At 43.2% G+C, this 26,534-nt stretch overlaps 1 protein-coding gene across 5 annotated transcripts in view; it reads right to left on the bottom strand.

The window, feature by feature from the left end:
* STOX2 (storkhead box 2) overlaps positions 1-26,534 on the bottom strand; it is a 346,746-nt gene that overhangs the window by 140,608 nt on the left and 179,604 nt on the right. Inside the window, exons 1-2 of one of the 5 annotated variants that reach the window (XM_077279573.1) lie at positions 25,606-25,724; positions 5,590-5,681 (exon numbers count right to left, since the gene is read on the bottom strand). The exons of 2 other annotated variants lie outside the window; for them this stretch is intronic. Coding sequence is in view for 1 of the 3 variants with exons in the window: in XM_077279571.1 (XP_077135686.1) it covers positions 25,606-25,771 (166 nt within the window). In the remaining 2 variants the exon portion in view is untranslated. Of the gene's footprint in view, positions 1-5,589; positions 6,325-25,605; positions 26,505-26,534 lie in introns of those variants that run through there. 2 more of the 5 variants (XM_077279571.1, XM_077279574.1) reach the window with 2 other exon arrangements.

Below are 26,534 nucleotides of genomic sequence, written 5' to 3'. Positions count from 1 at the left end.
ATCTAACCCTAGTGATCCCTATACAGGCTGTCCCTGCCTAGCATGCGGAGGTTGGCACCCCTGAATAAACACGCAAATGGCGCCCCCGGTCTCGTCGACTAACCCTCAATAACCCTATCCACTTCACCTGTCTCATATATTAACACGGGCACCCAGATGATTGAACCCAAAAGGGGAGGGAAAAGGAGAGGGATAATGTCCCGGGATGGGCCAGTAAAAATAATGAATCTGCACAGGTAGGTATGGGGGGTAGTTAGATACCTTTATAAATAAAAGAACATCTTAGCATGTATACCATCTTATTATATCATATGTGCGCTGCTTGTAAATATAAAAAACAGTAAATATTCACTCAATTTTTATATATATTAAGGTACCTTCAGAGAGATAAATAGCTGAATGATACCCTATTCAACAGATTATTGCACATATGCCCTAGCGGAGTATCTCTGTATAATTAATATTCACAATCCTGCAGAGATGATAACTCATATAATATAGGATTTTTTATATATATACAGTGCATCAGATACCCATACTCAAAAGAGTTGTATTTAGCCATCAAACATATCTCCCCTTATTGCACACTACCCGGCAGTCCATGTGACGTGATACCCTGAAAAAACTGCATAACTTATCTGGTGTCCAGACGATCATCTAGTGCCTTTGTCCAGACGATCATTTAGTGCCTCAACGCGTTTCCCTGCCAAGATGCCAGTTCGTCAGGAGGCTATTGGAAAGACCGTTGTGCAGGGATACAGCATACGGCCGTCATGCTACACTGCTTGTAGACTGTATGCATTCAATGCTACATTTCTTATGACTGGTATATCCGATCTTTGCAAAAAATAAGTTACAGTTTCTATTAGGTGGCAAGTGCCTATGTATCCATAGTACTACTTCCTTATGCAAAAATGGGCTAACAGGTTTCCTTTAAAATTGCAAGGATGACAGTATATACGATTTGTAGTGCAGTAAGGTCCACCTTGATATTACTGGATGTGAGATATTTAGTTGCACTTACTCTGCAGCAATATGTCACAAAGAATCATTTGTAAAATATTGACGGTACTGGCTTCCCATAACGTAATGCAGCATATTGTGGCTGTAGATCAAGTTCACGTAGAGAATACTGGAAGCTGTAGTATAATAGTAATTGGCGATCCATTAATTGTCCACTACGGTCTTACATCATTGCTATATTCTGCAGACCTATGAATTTGCTCAGTCTGCAACCCTACGCTACGCTACATCTCTGCAGTCTGACTCAGAGTGCAAACCAAGTTGTCACCTCGTGAAGTCATCTGTAAAAGGAGGCCTTCTGCCAGAAGATTACTCACCATTGCCAACACTCTGCAATCGACACTGCAGCTTGGCACAGGCGAAAAATATGCGTTACCAATTATAAAGTAAAATTATTACGAGAATGAGCAGCATATGCAGAACACACATGGCCCATAAATATCACTTTGGATAAAAGCTGTAACATTTCTAAGTAAAATGTCACTTAGTAGATTGACGTCAGTTACTGACAAGTTTTCCAGTCGTGGCTATATGGTGTTATACAAGGAGCAGTTGTATATTATTTCCTTCCATTTGCCCATGGAGAATTATAAAGGTATTCATATTTTCCCTTTTTTACAATATCTAACATCATATTAACCAAGTGATAACAATATTTATTGCCATACATCTCTGTAACGTCAGCTTGCTAATGCACAAGTACAAATGATAGGAGAGAGCATTTTAGCTTTAGAGTTTAAAGCTACCCTCACTCCCCACGTTAAATGTGACTATATACACAAAAGGTGAAATAAGTATTGAACACGTCACCAATTTCCTCAGTAAATATCTTTCTAAAGCAGCTATTGAAATGAAAATCTCACCAGATATCGGTAACAACCCAGCCAATCCACACAGGCAAGTAAATCAAACCACAGATGTCCTTAAATAAAATTATGTGTAACAATGAGAAATGAAGAATATATATATATATATATATATATATATATATATATATATATATATATATATATATATATATATATATATATATATATATACATATACACTCACCGGCCACTTTATTAGGTACACCTGTCCAACTTCTTGTTAACACTTAATTTCTAATCAGCCAATCACATGGCGGCAACTCAGTGCATTTAGGCATGTAGACATGGTCAAGACAATCTCCTGCAGTTCAAACCGAGCATCAGTATGGGGAAGAAAGGTGATTTGAGTGCCTTTGAACGTGGCATGGTTGTTGGTGCCAGAAGGGCTGGTCTGAGTATTTCAGAAACTGCTGATCTACTGGGATTTTCACGCACAACCATCTCTAGGGTTTACAGAGAATGGTCCGAAAAAGAAAAAAAATCCAGTGAGCGGCAGTTCTGTGGGCGGAAATGCCTTGTTGATGCCAGAGGTCAGAGGAGAATGGGCAGACTGGTTCGAGCTGATAGAAAGGCAACAGTGACTCAAATCGCCACCCGTTACAACCAAGGTAGGCCTAAGAGCATCTCTGAACGCACAGTGCGTCGAACTTTGAGGCAGATGGGCTACAGCAGCAGAAGACCACACCGGGTACCACTCCTTTCAGCTAAGAACAGGAAACTGAGGCTACAATTTGTACAAGCTCATCGAAATTGGACAGTAGAAGATTGGAAAAACGTTGCTTGGTCTGATGAGTCTCGATTTCTGCTGCGACATTCGGATGGTAGGGTCAGAATTTGGCGTAAACAATATGAAAGCATGGATCCATCCTGCCTTGTATGGAGCATCTTTGGGATGTGCAGCCGACAAATCTGCGGCAACTGTGTGATGCCATCATGTCAATATGGACCAAAATCTCTGAGGAATGCTTCCAGCACCTTGTTGAATCTATGCCACGAAGAATTGAGGCAGTTCTGAAGGCAAAAGGGGGTCCAACCCGTTACTAGCATGGTGTACCTAATAAAGTGGCCGGTGAGTGTATGTATATATATAATATATATATATACACCGCACACTCTAGGTATGTTTAATGCAATAATTACAACACCGGGAGCGCCGCTCACAGATCTATACATTCAGACCCCACACCAGGGCTCTCACCAGTCCCACTATAGCGTCATCAAAACGCTAATAAGTTCATTCAACGTATCCACAAGGATCCTTATCCTCTACTCTATGCGTAATAAAGCGATTATATAATTAAGGCTCTGGTAGAGCCGAAACGTCATTCTTTCCTCTGGTCGCTTTCAAACACGCATTTGTTCACATCATTAATAAATTGTAATTATTGCATTTCACATACCTAGAGTGTGCGGTGTATATATATTCTTCATTGCATTTAGGGCTTTTTACAGCCCATTACACCAGCACCTTGCTCCCTTTAATACCTTGAGTGCGCGCCAATTTTCTTTATCTAACAATGAGAAATGACACAGGGAAAAAGTATTGAACACACTTACTGAAATTTAATTACCGTAATACCTAGTACAAAAGCCTTTGTTGGTGACGACCGCTTCAAGACTCCTCCGATATGGAGAAACTAGTCACATGCATTGCTCATGTGTGATTTTGGCCCATTCTGGCACACAAATCCTGAAGGTTTCATGGGCTCCTTCTATGAACTCCGAGACGTGTTCAATACTTATTTTACCCACTGCATATGTATAGTCACAAAACATAATTTACTCTTTTCTGCTGTCACTGAGTCTCTGAAATCTTCATCCAAAAAGGCCAAGCAAAGGCTTGGAGACCATTGTGGAGAGTGAACCATGCCTCCTCTGCTCATTCTCCTTATCAAAAGGAAAAGCACTCCTTGTGTGGATCAGTATATTCAAGTATTAGGTGCATAAACGTGCACTGATCATCTGATTAGGTTGTGCGGAGCAGGAACAACATTGTGAAAGGTATGAGTGGACCCATAATGCACGACTGCAGCTCCAACTGCTGGCTCTGGGACTTGTGAGTGTCGTAACTGAAAAAATATGGAGTGGAGATAAAAACTTGTGGCATAAACTGGGCGCTGCCAGGGACTATTAAGTATCCGGAGAACGTGATTTTGAGGCTTTATTGAAACATATTTTGGAGTTGAGCCAACATATTCATCAGTTGGTTTAAGTCCGAAACGAGTTGTTTCAATAAAGCCTCAAATTCACTCTGTCTCCGGATACTTCACATCCACCGATAGAGATGGGTGGTTCCAAGTTTCCACAGAGCTACCCATGCCTCTGCTTTGCCATTTGGAGATGAACATGGTGCAACGATCTCAGAGATGGAGTCAGCAGAAAGCAGGACATGTAGTATAGTGACTATTTAAAATATGCAGCCACATTAAATATGGGTGGTCAAGGGTCATTTAATAGCCATAAATGAAATTTCTGTTCCAAAATATTTTCTGAAATTAGAGTCAAAATCTTCTAACTAATTTTGATTGACAACAAACTCCATATTTGACTTAATGATGGATCATTAAATTGGATCTGTCTGTTAAGTTTGCCGCCCTATGCGAGGGCCGCATATTACTGAGGCAGATCTGTATGCCTAAAACGGCATTATAAAATGTTGCTAAGGCTTCTTTCACACTTCCGTCTTCCAAATCTGCACAGGATCAGACTAGACGTTGAAATGACGGATCCTGTGCAGATTGTGGAAAACGTGTGCACTGGGCCCGTCCTTCTGACGGACTCGTCGAGGCTATGTGCACCTGTTGTGTATGCGTCTCTGCAGCGGTTTTCCGCTGCGAAAACGCATACACAACACAAACCAGGTGTTTGTAGCCAGTGACAGGCAGCGCAGGATGCGTCGCTGAACGATTTTCCGACGTGCAGAAAAAACGTTCCTCTGAACGTTTTCTCTGCCCGACGGACTTTTTTTTTTTTTTTTTTACGCAGGATCCAGTGCACGATCGATGAAACGGATGGCCATCCGTCACAATCCATTGCTAATGCAAGTCTATGAGAAAATGCAGGATCCCACAAATTTTTAATGGACGGATTGTGACGGGAGCTGAAAGACGGAAGTGTGAAAGAGGCCTAAGAGGAGCAATGAAGCAGTTACGATTCCAGTGTATAATGGAAGGGTTCACCAATCTCTCCCTGCCTCCCCAAACCATCACATGTGATTGAGAGGTTGCTCTGTATACATCTATGTATATGCACAAACCTGTCTGTCATATGTGGTTAGAGACAAAGTAAGCTCTTAACTCATGACTATAGCTATATAATAAATACTTATGAGTCCACCATACATATTCTTTTATTACTGTTATTCTTTTATAACTGGGGATCTTCACTAAGTGGCCGGCAATCACATGGGAGCAGTGAGTGTTTCACCCAAAGTAAGGCAGCCCATTCTCCAAAATGACAAAGTGCTCAGTACACTGATTATACTTACAATGATTACACTATGTGCTTTGTTATCCGCAGAGCGCAGCAGCATGACAAAATCATGTTGACTCCTTAGACAGACAGACAGACACTGTATGACATGATGTGCATGCAGCTCTTAGGAAATAAGGACTAACATTGAAGACTGCAGACCAGGTTGATTGGGGCAGCGGGCACTACCCTACGGGAACACAGAGAATCACATGACTGCTGTTACCTTTATAGCGATCTTTGCAGGCAGGCTGCAGGGCAGGGGGAACAAGATGCTTAGAAATTTGGGTATGCAACAAAAATGCATTAAACAGCCACCTGAGAAAAACATGGGGGAAAAATGAATTAGAAAAAAAAAAAAAATGATGCAATTACATTATACGTAAACATGTCCTCAAAGCTCCTGCCCAAGAAAATGCAAAAATTCAGAAGGGCAATAGACATGAACGATACTACACATTCGGAAATATCTTTTCACCTTTAGACATTTTCTGATGTCTGATTTAAAAAAGAAAAGAGAACATTCCCCAGATCTTTATGTCTGTGACAAAAAGTACAGTATATTTTATTATATGTGATAATGGGCATTTCTGTAATAAATGAATGTAGCCCAATCCATCATTAAATGTGTTAAAGTGGGATCCAAGAATGAATACAAAAAAATTCTAATGAAATAGACAGCTGCCACAATGAGCTATTGATGCCTGTCACCTTCTTCTGTGAGGTTAGGTTCCTGAGCAAACCTGATAAATTTCTCCTCCAAGACCTGAAAAGAATCTCTTATGACCTACTTCTGCCACACGGTGCAAAGTTACGTACTGAAATAGTAAATCAATGCACAAAAGACTTTTTCACAAGGAAAAAAAGTTCTTAATAGATTAGAAGAAACAGATCTTCCATGTACTAATAAATTAAGAAAGCCTTCTTGTTGGTTTAGGCTACTTTCACACATCATTTTTTTGCTGTCAGGCTAAATCCGGCTTAATTTTAAAAAAAACGGATCCGGCGAATGTTGCCGCCGCATCCGTTTTTTATCCCATAGACTTGTATTAGTGCCGGATAACATTGCGTTTCGTCCGTTTGCCACTGGATCCGGAAAATCTGCTGTTTCCGGTTTCTGGAAAAAAACGTCCATAGCAACGTTTTTTGTTTCCGGCGATAAAGCCGGAAGCGCTGTTTGCTAGAATGGAAGCCTATGGGAGCCGGAAGGTGCCGGATCCAGAAAATGACTGATTCCGGCGCCAGATTCTGTTGTTTTTTTGTTTTTTTTAAACTGAGCATGCTCCAAATTTTTTTTTTTTATCCAATTATCTGGATATACTAGTCGGATCTGTCGTATCAGTTTTTCACAATCTGCGCTGGATCCGTTTTTTAAAACATTCGCCGGATTGTGCCTGATGCAAAAAACCTGATGTGTGAAAGTAGCCTTAGGCTACTTTCACACTAGCGTCGGACGACGCACGACGAATTGCGTCGTTGCGACGTACCGACGCTAGCAGTGAATGCGCCGCACAACGGGGGCAGCGGATGCTGTTTTTCAACGCATCCGCTGCCCCATTGTGAGGTGCGGGGAGGCGGGGGCGGAGTTCCGGCCGCGCATGCGCGGTCGGAAAAGATGGGAACGACGCACCAAAAAACGTTACAAGCAACGTTTGTTGGTGGCGACGGTCCGAAGCAACACGACGCAACCGTCGCACGACGGTTGCGACGTGTGGCAATGCGTCGCTAATGCAAGTCAATGGAGAAAAAAACGCATCCTGCAAGCACTTTTGCAGGATGCGTTTTTTCTACAAAACGACGCATAGCGACGTGCAGTGCACGACGCTAGTGTGAAAGTAGCCTTACAGGACATCCTCCTCCTAAATATATGCTACGTATCGGGATACTTCCCTAACAATCCATCTTTTTACACCTTTCACATTAAGCCATTGTCAAAGAAAGTCTTTTTCCCCATTCACTATACTTATCTACATAAAATAATATGGTTATACAATGTTTAAACAAAACACTAAACAGGAGATATATTAAGGTATCTGTGCCAAAAAAAGTTCAACATTTTTATCACACTCCTGTTTTCCAGAAAAATGTAAAATGTTTTAAAAGGTGGAAATTGTCAGGAGGGCATGGCCAGACATCGGCCAAACAGAATTAATCTAATCTATGCCTGAAATTGGTGTAAATTAAAGTGGAAATGTGTGCAAGCTCATAAGTTAATAGATTTAGTTTTGCGGAGCACCAAAAAGCAAAAAAAAAGGTATGATCAGGTCAAAGATTTTCAACTATCCTAATTATGATTAAGTGCTAAACTGAAAAGTCTCTAGCTCATGTGCGTGTGTGTGTGCGTGTGGAGAGGAGAGTGGTGTGGGTGTGTGTGTGCGTAGGTGGTGAAGAGGGCAATGATGGAGGTGGTGGAAAGGGCAATGATGGAGGTGGTAGGGAGAAGGCAATGATGGTGGTTGTGGAAAGGACAATGATCGGGGTGGTGGGGGAGGAGGCAATGATGGAAGTGATGGAATGAATGAGCAATGATGTAGGCTGTCCCCGTTGCCATTTTGATGCAGCCACTTTTTTCTCTAGCAAAATGGTAGCGGCAGTAGGTAAAATAGGAGGCAGGTCACTGAGGGATCACCACATGCAGAGCACCACATAAAGATCCTCCACAGGCCGTTCCAGAGCACCAGAATTGAGCACACCAACATTTTCCAAGGCTCAAAGAAGTAGCAGTCTCAGATGTGCGCTACCGTTCATATCATGCGGGACTTTGTCGCAACATTAGGATTGGTGGAGATACAAGAAGTCAGATCCCATCTGAAAATACGTTGAAGACCAATCCTGTGAATAGTTGATAAATGCAGATTGGTTTTTTTAACAATTTTATCCATAACATATTGACTTATAAAAGATTATTTACCGCCAAGATATAAACATTCAGTCATGGATTGCTACTACAGGAGTTGATATCATAAAACTTAATGTGTTCATGGTAAATAGGCAGCCATAGTGAAATTGTATGGATATTTTTGCTCATTTGGCAGAATATATTGGTGAAAATTACAATGTACTCTGAAGTAGGAAAAAAAAAAAAAATGTTGTGCATGAAGAAAAGCCTACAAAATCTGGTATTAAAATGCCTGATTTTTACTCTAGGGTCTATCCCAATAATGATACTAGTTTCTCAACCATAACAGGAAAACCGAGTCCTATTTTTCTGCTGAAATTCTCAGATTTCTCTTTCCTTTACAGATGATATTAATCTGCACGTGGACCGGATAACCTCTCCTGACACATATGCTTGTAATAAATATAAAGGGTGCTTTCTGATGGCTGAAAGTCTGGGTGTCCGTCTGTCTCGGTGCTATGAATATTCCGGTTTTGAAATGTACAGTGTTTGTTGGGACCCGTGGGAAACTTTGCTGAATGGACCAAGTTTACAAATGATAGTAATGCACAGATCGGCTCTTGTACTGTGGCAGGACAATGACAGAGAGAGGCTCCGCGTTGGCAAGAAGCTCAAAGTCACATTAACAATGTTGGCGTGGTATAGGGGTCAGCTGCCATAGCAACAGGTTAAAGAAAAAAGTTCAGTCACAAAATTAACAAACTGCAAAAGGTTCCCACTTCTGCCATGAAGAAAGGATGGTCTAATTGGAAAAAGTCAAAGAGATAAAAATATTGGGAGGGAGTGTTCTCCAAGATAAAAAAAAGGCACCTGTCCCCTGCGGCCACTGTCTCACATAATGATGGTGTAGTATTGTTATTTAATTACTAAAATGATTTTTGGAGCAGTAATGTGAGGCCGGGATCACACACAGCGAGATACAGCCAAGTCTCGCAGGTTAAAACCCGGCTCTGGCACCGGCACTCCGGAGCGTGCAGCCGCACAGCAATACATGGAGCCGCACGCTCCGCTCCGGAGTGCCGGTGCCAGAGCTGGGTTTTAACCTGCGAGACTCGGCCGTATCTCGCTGTAGTGTGACTCCGGTCTTTTTTGGTTATGCACCAGTTCAGACTAGATTGCTGTTCAGTTTACCTATATTTACTATGTACAATTTTTTCTGACTTGAACTCCCCGCCCTTCACCATGCTGTGATTTTAATTACATCCAAACACAGTTGGTTCCGACCTCCCTATAAATGCAGGCTTTACCATGTTATTAGCCATAGGTAAGTGTTCACACTAGGCAGTCAGGTCAGGGACCCATCCGATCTGAGATTACCTTGACGTTTGGTGGATGGGCTAACATTTTTTGGACAAATTTTGTGCCAAGCATCTCATGTGTTTTTTAATAGATTTCACAAGCCATTAAGCTATTCACATTTCATATAGCGCACATTTCCTTGCTTTAGTACAGTTGAGTGCAGCCATTGATCTATTTGCTATGCAAGTCTATTTTGGTTATGCACCAGTTCAGACTAGATTGCTGTTCAGTCAGTTTACCTATATTTACTATGTGACTCCGGCCTTAGTCACATACATGCAATATGCTATTACAAGTCACAAGAACAGCCGCCTGCTGGAAACTTAGGAGAGAAACATGGGTAATGAAGGACAATAATATGAGATTCAACTCAAAAATAACTATACTTCACAGCCACAAAGGAAACTACTACAGGATGCCTCAACGGTGAGACACATGGACTTACATGGAACCTGTCAGCAGGATTGTGCACACTCACCTATAGACAGTGTCAGGTCGGCGCCGTTATACTGAATAAAATGATACCTGGGTTGATGAAATCAGTCTTGTGGTTGTTGTTTAAAATTTATTTTCAGGTTTGAGTTAATGATATGCTTGTGCTCCGGGGTGGCCTGTGGTGCTCTGATTAGGTAGTCATATTGAAGACTGGTGACAGGTCACCTCTATAGACACCGATAGCTCCTACTGTGCAGGTGCAGCGGGCGCCATTTTCAAATGGATTTTTTTTTTTTTTTATTATTATTATCAGGATAACCTCATCCATATTTATTATATGAACATTACATATGCAATTATGCTGTAGGCAGGAGCCACAGCCGGCATCCGCCTGCAGGTGGTTTTTCTTTTTTTTCCACTATGTACATATAATATTGATTATGTAAACTCGGGGGCAGGTCAGTGAGGGATCAATGACCTGTCAGCAGTCTGTATTATGAATAGCTAAGAAGAGCACCACATGAAGACCCCTCCCCACAGGCCGCCCCGAAACTGAAAATAAAGATTAAACAACAACCACAAGACATAATCAACCAAGGTATCATTTTAATCAGTTTAACAGTGCCAGTGTCTGTAGGTTACTGTGCACAATCCTTCTGACAGGTTCCCTTTAAATGTTACACTGTACAGGGGCTCAGAGCTGCATACACTTCAGGACGGACAATCTTGCACAGAGATCCTAAGGAGTATATGGGCCCTTTGCAATCCAATAGCTCATCATAATACACTTTTTATGTGTCTGACAGTAGCTTCGTACTTCGTGGACCTTTATATGACTACACAAGTTTGTTCCAATGGTATGTGTGCTACTGAACATTGGTGCAAGCTTCATAGCAACAGTGGAGTAGGCTTTATTGGTTTCCTCTAGTATCAAAACTCTTTGTCCTGGTAACCTGATAAGCAGGGAAGCTAATAATGTCACATAGTACCTCTTTAGGGTCTGCTGGTGGCACCAGGGCTCATGCCTACTGTCCAGGCTGGAAGCCTGCCGCCCCAGTGACAGCTCATCACATCTACTGCAGTCACTACTCCGAATCTTGCAGTAAACGCAGTGGCAGCATATTGCCCGGCCTGGCAAAACTGCTTATTGCCACAGGCAAACGGATAGTGTAGTGTAGACTTCAATCTATAGTACTCCTTAAGGTTGTGAAAACTTATATAAGGTCTGTGATAGTCATAATAAATAAAGACTTTATTTCCCCTGAAAGCAAAAAAGACTGGGTGTTGAAATTCCCACTACCTGATCCTTATCTGCCCCAACATAATCTGTTATGGAAGAGTTGGAAGTTCTCCATACACATAAGATGGTCAATGGGTACGTTCAAATTTCATCCAATGTGTATGGAGGCCTTAAATTGCTGATAAAAAGGCACTGAAGGTGATAGCTTCCTAGAAAAGACTTAATATACATCATCAACAGTCTCCCTGGCATTTCCTCCTGTGTAGGCGTACTTCTCTGCCCTCAGTACAGAAGTGCGCAGGCGCTGGGAAAGGTCAAAGTGGCCTGGATCATGCGCACTGCAGTATATTACTCTGCCCTGGTCAGTGTCAGAGAACACCATGTCGATGACGTAGGGACGCGTCATCCACATGAAGCAAGAAGGAAGGTGCCTGAACAAGAACATCGACACCCCTCGGACTGGACCCCCCCCCCCCCCGTGAGTATAACAAAAGTTGTTTTTCTTGTCTTATAGAATGCTGTATGTCCGGCCTGAAAGGTGGTGGCCGTATCTCATAACAGTCAAACCTGGTGATAGGTTCGCTTTAGGGAAGTATTATCCAGGCCATAACTATGGTCTTGGCAAAAAAAGAAAAAGAAAAATCAGTCAGTGTAAATAGGTTAAAATTACTGTCATTCATAACTTTTTCTAATTCCAAGCCAGATAATGTAATGAATACCGGATAAGTATCGCTCTAGAATAAGGCTCTCCAGCAGTCAAACATATCTTATTTCACTGGAGCATTAATGTTATCTGTCATATCCAAGATGTTTGCTGAAGATAACAAACCGGTATCAGCGTTTACTTAAAAGCAATGAATAAATCTAATGTATACTTTAATTAGTCAAGTTGGACATTTGTAACTTCTGGCGACACGCCTCAGGAATGTTTGCTCTCCTTGTCTATGATTTCTTTCATAGACTCGTAAATGTTGGCTCCGCATCAGTGCCAGATCTTAAGAGTTACGGGTAACATTTGTATTTTGGATCGGTTTCTCGCCATAAAGCAAACTCTCCAGCCCATTGGTTATTACTGAATATGGTTTCTTTTACTACTGACATATTTAAATTGCAAGTTTTCTCTTGGGATTAGTGGTAAACATTCAAACAGTGCAAGAGGTAGTGGTGCTCACTCTGCAAACGCCTGGATGAAATATTCTTGGCCTGCACTTTTACTGCATTGCTGAAAGAATCCTGACAAGAGCAGCAGTCCCAAGTCCGCCTGCTCAGAGAAAATGGCACTTGCTTAGCAATTAATCAATCCAAGACCCACTACATTATCCAAGCACTTTTATATTATCTATATCCATCCATCTATATACACGGAGCAGTGTGTAGACTTTTAGTTTCCATAGCCAAAAATAAATTCATCAAATACTCTTCACGCTGCCAGCAGTGCTAGTAAGTATTACTCTTCGTGGTATTCATTGGATAAGTCTGGCACGAGATAGAATTTTTTAGTTGTTTGTATGTGAACAGAACAGATCGACATTTTCTAATTAGAATGACATCATTTACCATATCTTATATAAGTAGGCCCCTTTAAATGTTTTTTTTCATGGTCATATAGGCAGTAATAGACTACAATATATCATACGCAAGCAATGGTGTATCGTGTGGGAACCCTAGACACCAGTCGCTAGGGGGGCAAAATTCTGCACACCCCAACCCCTTCACACTTCCCCACCATCAAATGTTCAGCAACTACAAATTTCTTCCTGGAGCAGCACTGTCAGTGTCTGACATTCGCTGTTTATGCAGAGTGCAACAGTCGAGATGCGATTGTCATTGGCTGCTGCTCTCTGCATATGCAGAGACTGAAATGACAAAGCTCAGTATAATGACGTGAGCCTTGTCATCTTGGTCACTGCAGCCAATGGCAAACTCATCTTCAACTGCTGCACTCTGCATAAGCAATGACTGAGACGATAGAAGATGAGCTGCTAATCAATGAACACGGTATTGAATCATGTGCACTGAAATACGGAGAACTGCTTTTATATTTTTTACACTTTCTCTAACCCCAACTAGGGTTCGGGCTAGTTTTATAGCAAGGGTTAGACTTGGGGTTTGGGATAGAAATAGGGTTAGTGTAATACTTTTTTTTATGTAACAAATGTTACACACTTATGTAATAAAAAGCCCCAAAAACATTTTAGGTTAGAGAGCAAACTATAATTACATACCGTATTTCGCGGACTATAAGACGCACCGGACCATAAGGCGCACCCCAAATTTGGGGTGAAAATTGCAGAAAAAAAAAGATTTTTTATAAGATGGGGGTCCGTCTTATTGTCCGAATTTACAGTATCTTACCTGAGGGCTGGTGGTGGCAGACCAGGGTCACAGGAGGCATGGTGGCGGCAGAGGTGGGGTGATGCGGTACGGCGTGCACCTGAGCAGGGTCCCTTCCTGCTTAGGTGGGCGACGCCATGGCCTGGTGTCCATGGGAGGGTGGCAGCAGTGGTTACCGACAGGAGCTGGGATGAGGAGGCACAGTGAGAGGTATGGCGTGGGCAGGGTCCCTTTCCCCGGTGAGGTGATGGAAGGATCTCGTGGGCACATGGACTGGAGATGATGGAGGTAGTGGTGTACATTGTGAAGCGAGTATTCCACAGGAGCTCATATGTCTGAGTCCTTGCCGCTTCCCGGCGCTCCTCAGCGCAATAATTATTTCAGAAGCCGGTAATAAGTGAGGAGCTCCGCTACCGAGACACAGCCGCCATGACCGGACACTGCGGGAAAAGCGCCTCTGTACTGCTGCGAGCCCTGCTGGAGGCGGAGAGCCGGCCGTGCCATGCGGTGCTGAGGAGCGCCGGGAAGCGGCAAGGACTCAGACATCTGAGCGCCTGTGGAATACTCGCTTCACAATGTACACCACTACCTCCATCATCTCCAGTCCATGTGCCCACGAGATCCTTCCTGAACCTTGCTGCACCCATCCTGGGAAGCAAAAGGATGGAGTATACAGAGTCCAAAGTCCCGGTGAGGTGATGCAGCTGCAGCAGCCCGGTAATGCAGCAGAGCCGGGTGAATCCTGTTGATATCGGTGGGCGCGGCCATCTTCCTGAGGCCGCGCGTTCGCAGATGGAGCTCTGCTGCCCGGGGCTTCAGGAAATGGCCGCCGCGATCCCCATCTGCGCACGCGCGGCATCCCGCGGCCATTTTCCTGAAGCCCCGGGCAGCAGAGCTCCATCTGCGAACATCAGGATTCACCCGGCTCTGCTGCCTTACCGGGCTGCTGCATCACCTCACCGGGAAAAGGGACCCCGCTCACTGCGCCTCCTTATCTCCGTACCTCTGCTGCCACACCTCTGCCGCCGCACCTCTGCCACCGCACCTCTGCCGCCACGGTAAGCCTGCATTGCGACTATTAGACCCACCCCCCATTTCCCCCCCTTTTTTGGGGGGGAAAAAGTGCGTCTTGTAGTCCAAAAAATACGGTAAGTATTTTTTTTAAATTACATGTGCTTCCAATACTGGATGAGAGGAATAGATTCGGGGAGTTCAAACGTTTCACAAGTCAGGGGGAGCAAAATACTTGCCCTGTCCCAGGTATTGGAAACCCAAGCTATGCCACTGCATGCAAGTTAGCCTAGAAGGTCTTGATTGACTAGATTACCTTAAGGCTGCCGTCACACTATCAGTATTTGGTCAGTATTTTACATCAGTATTTGTAAGCCAAAACCAGGAGAGGGTGATAAATGCAGAAGTGGTGCATATGTTTCTATTCTACTTTTCCTCTGATTGTCCCACTCCTGGTTTTGGCTTACAAATACTGATGTAAAATACTGACCAAATACTGCTAGTGTGACGGCAGCCTAATTTTTGTTGTGTGAGGCAAAGACTGCAATATAGAGCAGGTAGCCGTACACTAGTGATTTCTGACAGATGTTCTCTCACTTGTTCATGATTGATCAATGAAAATTGTTCCCTCTGTCAACAATGCAATAAGTAAGACAAATCATTGAGCAATCTCTGCTATGATCTGTGGTCTTCTCTGGACTCTGTGGTGCACATGTGACATTTACCATTAACACCTTTCCAAGTATTGCCAATAACTGCACCAGATAATGAAGGAAAAAAAATCCAACACAGCAGGCAGACTTTTCCCAAGATACCGGTTATTGCCACCACAATCGTTCATGTCATGAAAAGGAGCCAACAGTAGGCAGAGAATTTGCACATAGGTTTTGTGAAAATTTTGTTACACCCTATTGTGTAGTACATAGCAGCACTATGGCATACACAAGAAAATCTGCAGCTTTTCGTTACGATTATGGGGAGTTTACTGTTGATATGTCCTATGGGAAATGTAGTGTTTGACCAGCTAAAAAAAAAAAAAAAATCAATTGTTTGAAATGTTAAAATTGGTCATCTTACAACGATCCATCGGAGTCTACACGTATATATGTTCAAATGTAGCAGATTTGCTACAGATCTTTCTGCAGCAAAATCCGGAACTGTTACAAGCAGATTTTTCTGCTATTTTCCGTTATGGGTTTGACATATCCGTCAATTCTTTGGAATTTTTTGTGTTTTAAAGCCTGCACTACATGTGAATTTCATGCAGAATTTTTCTGCAATACGTAAATAAAATGTGTTGAAATCTTCTCTACTTAGCTGACATTCTTTTACTCTGAAGATTTTTCCATAATGAAGCAGCTATCAAGTGTGTGAATATACCCGAAATGAAAGAAAAGCGTTAGACTACGCAACAATCTGAAAAATGACGATGGAGCCCTATTACCACCAAGTTGCTTGACAGATAGACTACCAAAAAAAACTTCTGCATGTGGCATGTTGGACCAACATCTCAGATCAATAATGCCCATCTATGTTGCATGCACTCTATTTCATCCATGTAGTCTGCTGAAGCTCTGTCCAAACTTCTAAAATCTAATGTACACGATTACCATATATTAAACCATCGCACCAATGTTAAGGCAATCTCATTTCGTTAAGGAAAATTTCTCAAATTCCTGTTTTTTTTAATCTAACCTGTCAACCATAAATAGTGATCAAATAACAAAGAAGCTGAAAGTCATCAATGCGTCCATTACATGGTTTGTCTGAGTGTCAATTACACAACTTTTGTTTGCACTAACAAGTGTGCACAGTTTCCAATTAAAACTCTGATTTCACACATACACTGAGGAGACATAAAAAACAAACTGTACTGGTCTAAAAAAATAAAAATAAAAAGGGTCCCTGGAAAATAAATAAAGGTCTGTGATGTTGTCTGTCAGTTATCTGCCTAGGTAAATATCAAGTTTACTACTTTAATATTTTATCATTTTCACTACGGGAATGCATATCTATCCTGAATTTGACCTACTGCTTATTTTATTACTCATATCTTTATAACCAGATAAAAATGCTTGGACTCAAAATGTTGAAATGTATTTTTCAATATAATGCTTCACAACCAAATCTTTATATTATAACAATATACTCGACAATTTATATCAACGTAAAGCAATAACCGGCACTGACAACAAATGATAACAGCACAGCTATTTTTGAAGAATAAAGACTAAATGTGTGGTATATTTGCCAGGTTACCGTATATACTAGAGTATAAGCCAACCCGAGTATAAGCCGACCCCCCTAATTTTGCCACAAAAAACTGGGAAAACTTATTGACTCCAGTATAAGCCTAGGGTGGAAAATGCAGCAGCTACCGGTGAATTTCAAAAATAAAAATAGATGCTCCATACCGTTCATTATGGCCCCATAGCTGTGCCATATAGTGCTCTGCACCGTTCATTATTGCCCCATAGCTGTGCCATATAGTGCTCTGCACCGTTCATTATTGCCCCATAGCTGTGCCATATAGTGCTCTGCACCGTTCATTATTGCCCCATAGCTGTGCCATATAGTGCTCTGCACCGTTCATTATTGCCCCATAGCTGTGCCATATAGTGCTCTGCACCGTTCATTATTGCCCCATAGCTGTGCCATATAGTGCTCTGCACCGTTCATTATTGCCCCATAGCTGTGCCATATAGTGCTCTGCACCGTTCATTATTGCCCCATAGATGTACCATAGAAAGCTGTGCCATTGCTGCTGCTGCTGCAATAAAAAAAAAAAATGACATACTCACTTCTCTTGCTTGCAGCTCCTCGGCGTCCCGTCCCGGCGTCTCTCTGCACTGACTGATCAGGCAGAGGGCGGCGCGCACACTATATGCATCATCGCGCCCTCTGACCTGCACAGTTAGTGCGGAGAGACGACGGGAAGATGGAGCGGCGCCCGGCGTGTGGAACGCGGACAGGTGAATATGTAATACTTACCTGCTCCCGGCTCCTTCCCCCGGACAGCTGGTCTTCGGTGCCGCAGCCTCTTCCTCTATCAGCGGTCACCGTTACCGCTCATTAGAGAAATGAATATGCGGCTCCACCCCTATGGGAGTGGAGTCCATATTCATTTCTCTAATGACCGGTCCCACGTGACCGCTGAACAGGGGAAGAGCTGCGGCACCCGGAGACCGTGGGACTGCAGGGACAGTGCCAGGAGCTCCGGAAGCAGGTAAGTATGCCTCAGCGCCCTCTCCCCCTCACCCGCCGACCCTGCCGCCGACCGTGACTCGAGTATAAGCCGAGAGGTGCACTTTCAGCCCAAAAATTTGGGCTGAAATCTCGGCTTATACTCGAGTATATACGGTACATGTTTCACAAAAATAAAAGCCAGAAATAATGAATATAACGTTATAATGCAAGTTGGTGCACTCTTAGGCCCCCTTTCACACATCAGTTTTTTCCCTTAGTCGCAATCCATAAAATTTTGAAAAAAAACACAGATCCAGCAACTAATGCCGCTGGATCCGTTTTTTTTCTCAGACTTGTATTAGCCGGATCCGTTGAAAATTATTTGTCCGGCAGCCGGAGACAATGGACAAAGTAACATTTTGTGTACGTCGAAAAACAAACAGCGACGCATCCGTCGCTTGTTAGAATGGAAGCCTATGGCGACCAATTCCATTTTTTTTTTTTAACTGAGCATGCTCTGATCCAATTAGCCAGATCCGCTAGTCGGATCCGTACAAAAAATGGATCAGTCACATCAGTTTTTCACAATCTGCGACGGATCCGTCGAGCCAACAGATTGTGACTGACGGAAAAAAAAAAAAATTATGTGTGAAAGGGGCCTTACAGGCAGTAAAGGCTGCCAACAAATTGCTATGAACAGACCATTCATCTTCATCACAGTAAAAGCCATTAGTCCAGAATCTCTAACCACCACACAGACAAAATTAGTCCAAGCAAGAAAGTATAGAATCAGGTGGCTTTAGGCTTTCCTTTACATCACATGTCATTTTTTTCTGAACAATGTAAGGTATACTGTATATACGCAAACAATAAACCAAACTCATATTTCAACTTGATGCACACATGAAGCCTTTCCTAAACTAACTACTAAGAAAGACATCAAAATGCAGAATTTTAAACAAAAAGCCAATAACTTATAATTTATTTTAAATCACTTATTTAGTGCCATTAATTCCACAGCGCTTTACAGACACTATCGGCACCGACCCTATTGGGGATCACAATCTACATTCCCTATCAGAAAATCTTTGAAATGTGGGAGGAAACCAGAGTATCAAGGAGGAAACCCACCCAAACACGGGGAGAACATACAAGCTCAATGCGGATGTTGTGCTTGGTGGGAACCCAGGACCCCAGGGCTGCAAGGCTGAAGTGCTAACCACTGAGCCACCGTGCTGAGTTACACATTCCTGCACCGTGATATCGTTCTCATTTTAAGAATGGCAACATCTGTAGATCTCTGCTAAAAAGGTGGTCGTCTAAGAAAGCAGCTGCTCTACCTACCTACCGACATCTGTGCTCTAGACCTATCCCTACATCAGGGTGTGCCTTAAAGAGATCCTGTCACTATCAAAGTTAGGATCATCCGTTGGCTTTCCTCAGCATCCACAAATCACAACAAAGTTCTTTGAAAGTATTATTTGTCCAGACTTCTTACACAAATATTATTATCACCTCGTATATAACGCTAGTCGGTAAGTAGAGTACATGCATACATATTTGGTGGGATCATAGTTTTGTGGAATAAGGTGTTCTCATTACATAGAGCAGATACATTTACAAAACCAAAAAGTCCTCAAAGTAGGTAACTTCTATTATGCCACCTTCCATGAAGATCAAAGTAAAGCCCCCGTCTCACTAAGCGAGATCGCTAGCGAGATCGCTGCTGAGTCACAAGTTTCGTGACGCAACAGCGACCTCAGTAGCGATCTCGCTTTGTGTGACACGTAGCAGCGACCAGGCCCCTGCTGTGAGATCGCTGGTCGTGTCGGAATGGCCTGGACCTTTTTTTGATCGTTGAGGTCCCGCTGGGTAGCACACATCGCTGTGTTTGACACCTTACCAACTACCTCGTTGACGACTCAGACACTGAATCGTCATAATAGCTCCCATGTGAGATCGTTGTACAGGTCGCTACAGGTCGCTGGTGAGATGTCAAACAGTGAGATCGCAGCTGCGATCGTTAGTAAGATCTCACTGTTTGACATCTCACCAGCGACCACATAGCGACGCAGCAACGATCCCTGACAGGTCGTATCGTTGTCGGGATCGCTTTAGCGTCGCTAAGTGAGACGGGGCCTTAAGGCTTCACACAATAAACTGATAGAAAAAGTCTGTTACTACATCTCAGCTTCACTCATTTCAATAGGAGCTGATCTGCATTATTTGGGAACTCCTATCGCACAGTGGACAGAGTGATGCTGTTATACAGTCATACCTTCTGTCACCTCCAGAGATGAGGTGATCAGTGGGGGTCTATCGGACCTCCATAGATCTGATCTGATATATCCTATGGATAAGTTATTAGTATTACAGTCCTTACACCACCTGCATTACAGTGACCATTACTTGGCTGTAGATGCTGGATGCTAGCAGACTGGCAGGGGGCTCAGTAGCAAATGTAGAGGAGTGGCATCAGTCTGGCAGGAGGGTATAGGTATTTTTGTTTTCTTAATTCAACCTCGGCCCATTTATTAGAAGTTGTAACGTAGGGGACAACTCTATAGTTTTCTTTAATATTGGTTTTGTATTATTTTGAGCTAATATATCGTGATTTCGGAACCAATTACTATTTTTTATGTTGTGAAGTTTTCAGAATACAATGGTCATCTTGGAATTAATATTGTAACTTGAAGAATCGCTCTATTTGACTTTAACCCAAACACCATTCTGCAAATTACTTTTGTCATCATTGCTGCAAGATTTCTTTCTAGCACAGCAATGTATACTCTTCTTAGTGGACAAATACCATCTACATATTGGTAGGACTAATGCACATAATAGTGGTCTTATTCCAATAAGAAAGTATTGCTGATTTCTGATAAAAGTCTATACATAAATCCTACTATTCCATACGTGATCCTAATATCAACTAAACCTATAGCATATCCACTCGTCTTCCAGCATTTAACACTTACAATTATGGCACAGCCATAGATGAGGCCGTTGAGTTTGGATCAGGACTTGACGGAATACCATGACAGTGGATGAATGAAACCACTATTCGATTTATATGTCCCAAGTAGTGATGAGCGATTGTGCTGGGATAACGTGCTATCTGAGCATGCTCTGGTGTTTTCCGAGTTTCTTTGGGCGTGCTCGGATAATATATTCCAGTCCCTGATGCTGCATGTTTTGAGGTTTTAGACAGCCACAACACATGCACGGATTGCTTGTTTGCCCGCATGTGTATGGGCTATATACCGGCTCAAAACATGCAGCCTCAGGGACTCTAATCTATTATCTGAGCACGCCCAAAGATACACAGATAACATGAAAAAAAAAAGGGGAAAACACAAACACACACAAAAAAATACAACAAAAATCAGAGTAGGATGAAATTGCTTATTTTGTTACACACATCTGCAAAAATTAAGCATTGTTACACCTGAAAACATGGCCTAATAAATTTGACTCCTATGTATGGATGATCAATTTTAATTATCAATAAATTAGTTTTATTATTGTTGTGATGTTGCGCCAGAGTCCTATTATTTCGACTGCTCAAAAGCTTACAAAATGTATAATGCAATTTTATTTGTGTGAATGGTCCTTTGCTTGCATTTAAAGCTTGGTAAACTCGGAAAGTGCACTCACACCCATGTCAGTCTGCTGCAAGCTGTGGTGACAAAAAGGAGGGAACAGGTTTACATAACAGGTGTGCTCACTGTTTATCAAGGCCATGCAAATAAACACTGGAGACCAAGAACTGCTGACTCCTATATACTGCACCGCCAAGGAAAGAAAAAGTGACACACACTTATGCAAGTAAAATATGAGCGCTAAAGAAACTTTCCTACATATATTCCACCTGTTTATTTACTTAACTTTGACCTTTTCTGACAACTGGAAACATATGTTATTATACTAGGACTATTCCAAACATGTTAGAACAGTTGACATGTGATATTGAGTGCCTTGGGCTGTCGGTGTCTATGGATATACAGCTTCATACGTGACCTGCCAGATAAATTGGGCATATATGGCAACTTTGACTCCAAAGGCAAAGTTTGGGACCGTAAATACTAGTTTGCTAAAACATACCTTAATCTGACAGGATAGCAGCTTCCAATGAGATAATTTACCCTCTTTCCAAACTGAGCTGCTATTGAACATACTAGTACCTCCAGCTAAGTATCTACCATTGTACAATGGCAAGACTGACCTTAGAATACATTTGCTTTTCACGCATAATAACAATCTCAGTTTCTGTAAATTTGCAATCTTAACATTTTTTGTTATACTATGAACAGATGCAAAGAAGTTTATGTCCAGGGAGACAAGTCAATTAGCCCCTGCGTGTCTATTGTCCCAGCACCTGAGGACATGGTCATCACTCTGTGCACTGTGTACAGGTTCCTTGCCAAGGACACAACAGGACCTAGTAGGGGTACTGTCACACTCTGCAACTTTCCAACGATCACGACCAGCGATACGACCTGGCCGTGATCGTTGGAAAGTCGTTGTGTGGTCGCTGGAGAGCTGTCACACAGACCGCTCTCCAGCGACCAACGATGCCGAAGGCCCCGGGTAACCAGGGTAAACATCAGGTTACTAAGCGCAGGGCCGCGCTTAGTAACCCGATGTTTACCCTGGTTACCATCGTAAAAGTAAAAAAAACCACACAGTACATACTCACATTCCGGTGTCCGTCAGGTCCCTTGCCGTCTGCTTCCCGCACTGACGGAGTGCCGCCGTAAAGTGAAAGCAGATCACAGCGGTGACATCACCGCTGTGCTCTGCTCTTACTTTACGGCCGGCAGTCAGTCAGAGCGGGAAGCAGACGGCAAGGGACCTGACGGACTCCGGAATGTGAGTATGTACTGTTTTTTTTTTTTACTTTTACGACGGTAACCAGGGTAAACATCGGGTTACTAAGCGCGGCCCTGCGCTTAGTAACCCGATGTTTACCCTGGTTACAAGCGAACGCATCGTTGGATCGGTGTCACACACACCGATCCAACGATGACAGCGGGAGATCCAGCGACGAAAGAAAGTTCCAAACGATCTGCTACGACGTACGATTCTCAGCAGGGTCCCTGATCGCTGCTGCGTGTCAGACACAGCGATATCGTATGGATATCGCTGGAACGTCACGGATCGTACCGTCGTAGCGACAAAAGTGCCACTGTGAGACGGTACCCTAAGGGTATAGACCCAAACCAGATTCTTCTCAATGATTTATGAAATGTGTAATAAGAATTTAGTACATATGCCAGTATTAAAAAAAAAAAAAAAAAAAAATTATATATATATATATATATATATATATATATATATATATATATATATATATATATATATATATATATATATATATATATATATATATATATATATATACATACACACACACTGGCTGCTTGAATGGAAAAACATTTTTTAATTAATTGTCACGTCATCACAAGGTGGAGAGAAAGTTATTGTGCCCTGCCACTAAGTACAACCTTATGTGATAATCATATCAGTACTAAAAACTACTTCAATTTGGGGAGGTGAATAAAACAAATATGGCAAGCCTGATGAGGATCGTTCAGGTTACAATGAAGGTAGGATGATATGTAAGCTACAAGAATACATTGTCTCCGTCCTGTAGTGCCTGAAGGATGATGTCAGCCAAAGATAACCCAATGTTGTCAACCCTTCATGTAAAGAGCAACTGGTAATGTTCCTTTACTCCAGTCACCTCCTTTTCTCTCTTTACAGATAACTACGTGACCATCCATTGAAAGGACACAAGACGGTATCACATTTCAACCTGAAGACATAGCCCAAAGAGTCAGCGGATCTCCTAGAGACACTTGAGTTATCACAACGCAACAAATCTACACAAGAGGATAAAGCAAAACTCCACAAATACACGATTACACACGTACCAGCAAACAATTAGATATATTCCAAAGGATCTGTAACCAGATAGACTGCTTATACAAGGGCCACCGAATAGGATATATGCTGGGGATTTCCTATCAGAAATGAATACACTACGTGGACAAGGCACAGCCATGAAGTAGGAGAACCATTGTGCCACGATATATGACTTATTAGCCCAATACAATAATTAAACACCATTTTTCAATATAGCTGAGTCAGGCTCAACTCCAGTGGTCAAGAGAAAGCGACGTCACACAGAGATGAAGTTGTGTCTTTCTACTGATGCACGGGCAGCCATATTTCAATGTATGTAATACCGATGACTAGAAAAACCATAGAAAGGCCTCAGAAACCTTGAGGGTGAGGCAAGCCGGATTCCTTCCTTTTAGAAATAAAAATCTTAAAAAAAACAAACAAACCCTGAACTGTTCCAATATCTAGTGGTATTACAAATGCAATCAATGCCTATGGGCAAGCCGGCTATTCTGCCATTACTATAGTAATACGCTGAGGTTATCAGAGATCAATAGATACATCCTCTGGACATCACACATTATCGTTGTAGCTTGTGTGATGTCAGTAGAGGAGGATAGGCTTCCAGCAGGATGCACTGCAGGCCTATTACCTTCCCACATTATTTATATCCTTATAAGACAATGATCGAGCCTGGCATGGGGAATACGGGCATTGCCACCCTTATAAGCATGCGACAATCAAAGCCAAGTATAAATGGACGTAGGCCAGGGAAATGGACCAATACCCAATCGATATCTACTATAACCTTTGCTGGATGACCAGATGGGATACATTCATTCTGAGCAATAAATATGGAAGGTGTGAGTGACATGTGAAGGTGAGGAGCAGAGGTAGGCTCAAATGACAGCCTAAGCCCTGTGCTGGTATGGTAGGCTTCTTGTAATGATGGAGAATGACATAGCCAACATCTATGATGCCAGAATGTCTGGCTACATCTGAATTTGGCTATCTGTATGCTTCATTATGGGGACACGGCATATGTAACACATACAGACGTATCGGGCCTGGTGACATAGATTTCGGAGGAATATGCCCAGGTTGGAGAGGCGGTGGGCTAGCTGTGGGGAGCGGAGGCACCATCCTCTCTGCAGCCCAGAGCTGCTTTGCATTGAGATTACGCAGCAGTCTTTAAATAGATTTTGGTCATTGCTTAAGCATGCCTGTTCCCCTCTCTGCAAATTAAACCAGTATTTAACCACCGCATCCTGCAGTACCACCGACACCAAGAAAACAACATCACCCTCCCCGTGCATAAAAGGGGGATAACGTCTGTGGCTATTGTTTTTAATTAGGCCAATTACTGCACCATTTATTTTTTTGCAAATGAGACAAGAAAAAAGCCGTATAAGCCGTACAGCTTCTATAACTGCCCATTTTGGAGTATCAGCATACGTGCGATTACATATAATGGCATCCCTCATAGTGAAAGTGCTGGCTAAGCAGCTCCCAATACATGGAACAATAATGGGGTGAAGCGAGGGGCGGCCGGAGACCTAGATGGGCTGCATACATTATTGGCCAAATAACACCATATTGCGAGGCCTAACGTTCAATGTTAGTGATGTACAAAATGGTGGCTGTAGACACAAGCAGCTAAGTATCCACAATTGTGGTCTGTATGTAAATACACGCAGCTATACATTGTACACAGACACAATGGCGACCCGGCAGGTACACAGGCGGATAGATGGACAGACAGGCGGATAGATGGACAGACAGGCGGATAGATGGACAGACAGGCGGATAGATGGACAGACAGGCGGATAGATGGACAGACAGGCGGATAGGACAGACAGATGGCCATTGCCCCTGGTCTCAGCATTGAATATACAAAAGACAACACGAGAAATGCAGGAACTGGGACCAACCTGATGTCATGTAGCCCCGTGACGCCTGGGAGATAAACGCTGGTGGGAAGTGTTTGTGCAGGCGATAGTCCTTCTCGCTCCGGGACCTCATGCGCTCTGAGGCCCGGTCAGAGAAATCGGCGCTGGGCCAGGCCCGGCGTAACGTTGTACTCCGCGTCTTCTTCATCGTGAGGCGACCTAACTGTCCAGCTGCATGGCGGCTCCGGCCTCACCGCCGCGGCTCCGGGGTCTCGTCAGCGCGTCAGGCGCACAGCTGGCGCCGGGGCTGCACACATTCTGCCGCTTGTCGGGAGCCAGCTGCGGGGCCGTCCGTTCTCTCCCTCCTCGAATGATCCAATGTTACACACGTCCCACAATGCATTACACTTCATTTGCAATCAATCCAGCTTATAGCTTCCAGATTCATGTGGAGGAAAGGCACATTGTGGGGCTGCTCGGCCGGGGGAGGGGGAGTGCGCGGAGATTTGTAGCGTGAACGCTCGGAGATCCCAAACAATAGCTGGATTCAGCATAGGGCTGCTGCGGAGCCAACCGGGAGAGCCCAGCGAACACTGGCAGAGCCCGGCAAACACTGGCAGAGCCCGGCGAACACTGGCAGAGGAAAACACCCACAGAATCGGGGTTCAGCCTGACCCCTTGCACCCAAGAAAGAAAAAACGTCAATATCCCAATGGCTGTGGCATTAAAATGAGGAGGCGATGACGCCGAACGTGGAGGCTTCTCCCTCCTCTCCTCACCTATCAGGCTCCGTGAAGCGAATCAATGAGGCAATCTACACCGGCATTGCAGTAATCAGGGGACACTATTCATTCTTCACAGCTGTCCCTACACACTGGGCGTGCAAGAGCCCCCCATGGCACCACAGCCCCCCATGGCACCACAGCCCCCCATGGCACCACAGCCTGGACCAATGCTCACAGTGATGACAG

The sequence above is a fragment of the Ranitomeya variabilis genome, chromosome 1 (assembly GCF_051348905.1).
Source record: "Ranitomeya variabilis isolate aRanVar5 chromosome 1, aRanVar5.hap1, whole genome shotgun sequence".
In the NCBI taxonomy this organism is placed as follows: domain Eukaryota; kingdom Metazoa; phylum Chordata; class Amphibia; order Anura; family Dendrobatidae; genus Ranitomeya; species Ranitomeya variabilis.
Note: the sequence above shows the minus strand (reverse complement) of the source record. Positions and strands in the feature narration are given on the sequence as shown.